This window comes from Nicotiana sylvestris, chromosome 8 (assembly GCF_000393655.2).
Source record: "Nicotiana sylvestris chromosome 8, ASM39365v2, whole genome shotgun sequence".
NCBI lineage: Eukaryota > Viridiplantae > Streptophyta > Magnoliopsida > Solanales > Solanaceae > Nicotiana > Nicotiana sylvestris.
Window position 1 is genome coordinate 76,097,667 of NC_091064.1, and position 7,508 is coordinate 76,105,174.

The 7,508-nt window shown below is 40.5% G+C and overlaps 2 protein-coding genes and 1 non-coding gene across 3 annotated transcripts; 1 reads left to right on the forward strand and 2 right to left on the reverse strand.

Moving 5' to 3' along the window:
• Positions 1 to 315: 315 nt before the first annotated feature.
• On the reverse strand, positions 316 to 738 carry LOC104235940 (uncharacterized). Its single transcript, XM_009789780.2, has one exon. It carries the CDS (start codon positions 736 to 738, stop codon positions 316 to 318), a length of 423 nt encoding a protein of 140 aa, XP_009788082.2.
• A 718-nt stretch (positions 739 to 1,456) lies between these two features.
• Positions 1,457 to 2,361, reverse strand: LOC138875231 (uncharacterized). Its single transcript, XM_070154055.1, has 3 exons — positions 2,079 to 2,361; positions 1,852 to 1,979; positions 1,457 to 1,753 (listed from the first exon to the last, which is right to left on the reverse strand). The coding sequence occupies exons 1-3, from the start codon at positions 2,359 to 2,361 to the stop codon at positions 1,457 to 1,459; spliced, it is 708 nt and encodes a 235-aa protein (XP_070010156.1).
• Positions 1,931 to 2,037, forward strand: LOC138876643 (small nucleolar RNA R71). Its single transcript, XR_011401986.1, has one exon. It is a non-coding gene; the product is annotated as a small nucleolar RNA R71 (small nucleolar RNA).
• Positions 2,362 to 7,508: the final 5,147 nt, after the last annotated feature.

The following is a 7,508-nucleotide window of genomic DNA, read 5'->3' on the forward strand; positions in this document are numbered from 1 at the left end:
GCCCTTAATGTCAGACATCATCCACCCAAGTGCTTGCTTGTGCTCACGTAGCACTCTCAACAACTTTTCTTTCTGCAATTTAGACAAGTCAGAAGAAACAATAACGGGTAAAGTGTCAGAGTCACCCAAATAAGCATATTGCAGGTGAGGTGGAAGAGGTTTAAGCTCCAATTTTGGGGCTTCCTCAATTGACGGCTTTGGAGGAGGTCCCTCTGGCCTATTCAAAGGCTCAAAGGGGTGTATCCTTTGCATGTACGCACAAGATGTATCTAGGATGTGCATCATCTCCTCAACCTCCTCGTCAGCCCCAGGCTATCATGCAACATAAGTCTCTAGAGAATCGTCTAGATATACACTCGAATAATGAATCTGCTCATCAACCTCAACAACAGATATCATTGAGAGCTCCTCATAGTGGCGGGGAAGTTGGATTGCTTTGTAGACATTAAAAACTGCTTCCTCGTCATCTACCCTCAAAATCATCTTTCCCTCTCTCACTTTGATAATTGCATCACCAGTAGCTAAGAGAGGTCGCCCCAATATGATTGGAACCAGTTCATCAGCCTCATAATCGAGGATAATGAAATCAGTAGGGAAGATGAATTTCCCAATCTGCAGCAACACATCTTCAATCACCCTTTCAGGATGTGCTATCGATCTATCAGCCAGCTGCAACATCACAGTAGTGGGCCTTGGAGCTCCTAGGATTAATTGTTTGAACAAAGACAGGGGCATCATATTTATGCTGGCCCCCAAATCGCAAAGAGCATGACCCACATCAATATTACCAATGCGCACAAGAATCGTGAAGCTGCCAGGATCCTTAAGCTTTTAAGGGAGCTTATTTTGGACCCTTGAAGTGCACTCCTCTATAAGTGCCACTGTCTCAAATACAGTTAATCTTCTCTTGTGAGCCACTATATCTTTTATGTACTTAGCATAATCTAGAATTTCACGAATCACATCAACAAGTGGGATATTCAATTGAACCTGACTCAACATAGAGAGAAATTTTGTGAACATGCGATCATCATTCTTTTTCTGCAATCTCTGGGGGAAAGGTGGTGGTGGCCTTGGGGCCTCCACTGGCTCTGGAATTTCAGCAACATTCTTTGGCTCGTGAGTCACTTTAGGGATCAACTCTCCCTCATGTATGGGCTTGTCTTTATTTTTCTTTGGCACTTCCTCTAGCTCCCTCCCGTTTCTAAGTGTAACTGCATTCACTTGAGGGTTCTTTTCTGTATCATTGGGGAGACCGCCTGTAGGCCTAGTGTTTTGATTTGTTGCTAACTGCCCCATTTGCCTCTCAAGATTTTTGAAGTTGGTTCTGAGTTGCTCATTGTCAATCAACAACTTCTTTAACAAATCATTGGTACATTCTTCCATTTGTTGGGGTGGTCTCTGAGGCTGATTGAAACTCCCTTGGGGTCTATGCTGATTTCCACCCCATGAGAAATTAGGGATGATTCCTCCAATTTGGATTGTAATAATTCCCGTATTGTGCATGTTGATTCGGTGGACCTCTGTTCTGTTGCCCCACATAATAGATGGATTCTTGATTTGTGGGGCACATAACACTCATATGACTATCACCACAGAGTTCGCAGCAAATAGTCATTCGTTGTACATGTTGCATTGTCTGTGGCTGCTGCATTGTCATCCTAGTCATCTGATTGGCCAGCTTTGCAATATTGGCTCTCATGGCTGACACTTCGTTGAGCTCAAGTAACCCAGCTGATTTTTGCTTAACTGCCTTTCATGAATCACCATCAACTTGCTAATTATTATCATTAGCAATGAAGTTATTCAGCAAGATTTGGATTTCACTGTACGGTCTGGCCATGCAACTACCTCACAAGCTGAATCAAGATTCATCTTTGAAGCATCATCTAACCCATCTGCAAAAGTGGGACCCAATACCTCGTCCGTCTGGTAATGATGAGGACAGTCTCTGAGCAACTTCTTGTACCTTTCCCATGCTTGACGAAGTGTCTCGCCAGCTCATTGTTCAAACCCAAGAATTTGACTCCTCAATATCTTTGTTTTCTTAGTGGGGAATAACTTGATTAAGAATTTACTTTCCAGATCATCCCAAGTGCGGATTGAATTTGCTGGCTCCTTATTCAACCACTCCTTAGCTTCCTCGATCAGTGAAAATGGGAAAAGTATCAGCCTGACATAGCCCTTGGAAGCGTTCGGATAATTGTAAGGGTCCGTAATTTCCAAGAAATTCTGAATGTGCCTCTGCGGGTCTTCCTGAGGTAAGCCCTCAAATAGCCCTGTGGATTGGATCAGCTGCACCATGTATTGTTTTAGCTCAAAGTGCCTAGTTATATCAGGCTTCACAATAGCTCGAGTCATATTAGCCAGACTGGTCCTTGCGGCTTCGATCACCGCGCGTTCCTCATTACCTGCCATCTCAATTGGTTGTGGTTGAAATACGATGTCCAACTCTGTTTCAATTCAAGTTCTAGCGTCCACCTCCCTCCTCAATATATGAAGTGTTCGTTCAATTTCGAGATCAAGAGGAAGGAGATTGTTTGCGCTTCTACTTCTTCGCATTCAAGAAAAGAAAACCTGTATTGGCACAAACAAAGTGAACTGAAAATTAAAACTTGAATAAATAAATAATAAAAGCTCAACTCAGTCAAGTAGCTAATTTCTAAGTCCCCGGCAACGACGCCAAAAACTTGTTGCGACCAAAAATACTCACGCAAGTGCACGTGATCGTCAAGTAATAGAGTAGTGAGTAGAGTATCATTCCAACGAAGACTTATGATTAACTGTTGACTAATTCAAACTCAATTAATTTGTCTATCCAAGAGGTTTTTCACAAAATAGAGATGTAATTGTTTTACTACCTAAGCTACCAAGCAATAATCTAACTAGAGCAATTAACCAAACAAATAACAATTTCGAGTAACAAACAGTAGGAGAGGATATTCCAGGGTCACAGGCTAGTTAACAATCGTGTTATGTTCTTAGCTTAAAATGACTAATCGATTTACCTGGATTGTTGATTGACAGGGTTAATGTTACTCATAAGAATCTGTCGAGTTCTTACTCGCCTATTCAAGTTAACTCAATGCCTATATGTCTATGGAATTAAGATTAACAAGAATGCATTTACAATTCCTGTATTTCAACCAAGCAAGGCAATTGGGTATATGTCTATCCCAATTGCTAATCCGTTCCCCGAGGCCCAGGTTCAAGAACTTGCCCTATTTAATTCTATATGCAATCTAAAGTTCCCACTTTCGAGTTCAACTAAAGATTCGTAGATAATATTTCACTGTTAGCTACTCAGTAAAATAATTAAAAGCAGAATTAAATAAACAACCCAATATGATAAACCAACTTTGTCAAATTGAACTTCAAACAACAACATTCATGTTTCACATATGACCCTAGAACAATGGGTTTTAGCTACTCATGCTAGTGTTCATCACAAATAGATTCAATTTTATCCCAAATAGCAAAAACCAAGAGAAGAAAAGAAGAACTTGATGGTCAGATCTCCTCCTTGCCTCTTGTCTCTCTATTTCTTGCACTAGACTATGAAAAAGCTCCCCTCTCTTCATTGGGTGAGCTTGAATTTATATAGGTTAAGTGAGTTTTCCTCCAGATTTCCAATTCTGCCCCTAAATAACTCTTCCCGGATTTTGGACTAGCACGACCACGCACCTGGACGCGCATCTGGCCGCGCTAATTGGCTAAGATTCTGTCATGGACGCGGTAAAAGTAGCGTGGTCGTGCACCTGGGCGCGCATGTCCAGTTCTGTGTTTCATCACTTCTGTTCCTCGTCTTCAAGCGTACTCAGCTCTGAGGGGTCTTTCTTGCTCCAAAATGATTCCAATCACAACTGTTTAAGGCATCACCTAGGCTCCTCATCCTACAATATATACAATTCACAATTAGAGCCTATTTTTCATCAATTAACCATATTATAATATTGGAATATAATCAAGTGGGAGAATAAACAATCGCCGAATTACCTAGATTTAACCTATTATCAAAGCTAAGGAAAAATTTGCTCCAAATTAGAAAGGTCCATACATTGTAATAAGAGTATTTCCAAATGGAGCGTTTTATTTGGGAGACATCAAAGGGAATGTCCCCGAGATAAAATTCAACGCAGATGCAGTCAAAAGGTACTATGTTTGACTCACTACTTGATGTTAACATTCTCTGATTGGGATGACGAAGGCTTACATTCTCGTTACCCAAACACTATCAACCCATTGCAAACCCTTTGAGCCGGATACTTTTTCCTTGATCACCCTCTTTGAACCTTGTATGTAAAAAGAAAGAAAAGAAAAAAAAAGAAGAAGAAAAAATAGAAAAAAAGAGAAGAAAAATATAAAATAAAAGAAAAAGAAAAAAACTAACAAAAATTAAAACAAGTTCATGTAATTGAATTACATCCGACTTGATTCCCAAAGGATACGTAGGCAGCCTCACTCTGGGGTTTGGTCACACCAAACAAAAAATCCACATTTCCCAAAAGTGAAAACTGGGGCAGATGTTACAATGGTTCGGCGATGGTTTATCCGAAAGGTTCCAAAGTTGTAATTCAATTCAATTTTTTTACCCAAATCCTTTCAAGTCCTTTCGATCAATCGGTGAGAATGTTCAAGAATTGGAGGATACGTTTTTTGGATCAGATGCAACCAAATGAGAGAAATAAAATGAGAGAGTCCTATTGGTGAAAATCCTCATGGGCACTGTAGGGCGATGGCGAGTAGAGAAAATACAAATGAGAGAGTCTTGTTAGTGAAAACCCGCAAAGGGCACTATAAGATGATGGCGAGAAGAGAAATGAGAGAGATCAGCTAGTGAAAACCCGCAAAGAGCATTGTTGATCGAAAAGAGGATCCACGCAGCCATGGCATCAACATAGTCATTAACAAGGTTTCCCGGTTTGAACTCAAAAATTGTGATGAGTTTTTGAGAATCTGTCATGCCCCAACCTCGGGAGGCACGACCGACGCTCAATCGAGTGAACCCAACTGAGCAAGCTTCATCAAACACTACCCATCCAACTCAATATGAATAGGGAAACCATTCTTTCATTTATTTAGACAAGAAAAGATAGTACATTCAACATTTTAGTTAATTTTATATCACAACATTAAATCGTAGTTAAGTGTCCAAGATTCCATACAGTTATAGTTTTAAAAAAGAAAGAGTACAAGGTTACAACATGGTTCATTGACCTATCCAATACCCGTACATGACCCACACAAACGTCTACGGAGCCTCTTAGGATACAAAAGATAGTGATAACAACGCCGGCAACAAGGCCCTGGCTATACCTCAAAATGGATGTATGTAACAAAAGGTGTACCACATGACCCCTTGAAGTAGGAAGGGGCTCACCAAGATTTTGAGAAAAGGATGCTCTGCTACACACGATCGACACTATCCGCTATGGAGCCACCTACATTCATTTAAAAATGTAGCACCCTCGGAAAAAGGAACGTTAGTACCATAGAATAGTACTAGTATATATAACTAAACACCATCAAATTAGAAAGAACTTTCATACACAAATAAGGAAATCACAGGTATCACTCCAAAGATTTAAATGATCAGAACATTATAAACATGAAAGAATTACAATACCTTCACATCATGTTTCCATAGCCTTTAGTTGGGCATTTCATACTGTTCCACATCTTTCACATTACCACCGCTATCTTGAGCGGAGTTCGATCTCAACCCGATCGGCTAGGTCATCTCCCGGAGACGTTACCAATATTCTATTCACACTTTTCAGTTTCAATCATCAATGCATAACCGCCATGTGTATATGTCATGGCGTCCGATCACGGCCCGATCGGCTAGGCCGCCTTATTGAGGCGTTACCATTTTCCATTATTCATCTCACTCCAATCTTTGGTTACACATGTCTTAGTTTACCGACACTTGGGGCCACAATTTTCACATTCCACAATTCACGTTTCACATTGTTCCCATTTTCAACATTAGGTTTGTAATTCAAGAGAGTATGGCACATAAGAGCAAATAAGGTTGTAGGCGTAGATGAGACTTCATGTAAATGGCACAACAACGCACTTCAATTTCAATCTAAGGTCTAAGCATTTCGACACATGATTCATAGTCCTTGCACCTTTTCAAATTATCAAGAATAGCACATTGATCAATTTGAGACGCAGTTTCCACGCATATAAGGTTGCATCACCAAGTCAAGTGAATAGTAATCAATACAACAATTCAATTTAACCTTACCGTACTCACACGACCAACGATGAAGCTCAATTTCTAAAAGACGGGGTTTTAGCCATACATACCTCAATAAAGCTTTCCTTATTCCTTACAAAATTCCGGAACTTTTAACACTTCGATCTATTGTGTAAGAATTACAAATTAAACCGAGAATTAGAGACGAGATTGAGATTCTAGCTTGTTTTGAGCATACTATCAAACACTAAAGGTGCATTGTGATCTTAGGCCCTTTTGGGAGAAATTTCTATCATTTTATACCCCTATTACTTTCTTTTTAGTTCACTACCTCCCAATATTCTATGGTGTGATATGGATGCAAGAAATTCATTCTTATACCCATGAATTACTTCACTAGTGATCCCTTACTACTAAGCATAGGAACAAGACCCGAGGTAATGAAATCTTACCTCTTGGGATGAAGATTTAGGTTACCTCACTTGATTATCTTCAAATATATGGCAAGGTTTCATGGAGTAATTTGATGGGAAACACTTCCCTCTCTAAGACCCTCTATCTCTCTCTCTAAAAGCATCAGGAAATATGCTCAAAATGAGTTATAACACCGAATATATCGATAAGGGGTCGGGTTAAAAATTTAGAAAATTTGAGCCCTGAGTCAGGTCTGCGATCGCAAAATGCGGCCCGTAGAATGGACCGCAAAAGTGCTCCCAAAATCTGAACATTCTATCTGAGTATGCGGTAGAAATGCGGTCCGCATACCCATTCTGCGGCCGCATAATGCACTGCAGAACTGCTCCTTACAAAATCCCAAGGAAATTATGCGACGACTACGCGGTCCGCATATCGGTTATGCGATCACATAATGGACCGCATATTTAACCTCAAATTTGACTAACACACTGACTCACTTTGTGGTGACTATGCCCCCTATGCGGTCCACATACCTGATATGCGACCGCATTCTCGACTGCAAAATCGCACTTCTCTGGAAAACATTATTTCTTGACTTTTTAATGCACTGTTCAATCCAAAGGGGTCCGAACCGCGGCGAGCAAGCTCCCCCACATGCTCCTAACTTGGCACCACAAGATTCGGGGTTCTGAGTAGGAAATTCACGGGGCCTTACATCCTCCCCCACTTAAGATCATTCGTCCTCGAATGAGGATCAAGGTTCACCTTATTAACAGTCTTAGTGCATATCTTCTGTTCTTTGTAACCTGAAACATGTTGCCAGTCTCCAAATTTAGCTAACTCGCTATATTTCTGAAAATTTCGGCAGAGTTTCCTTTGTCTTTAG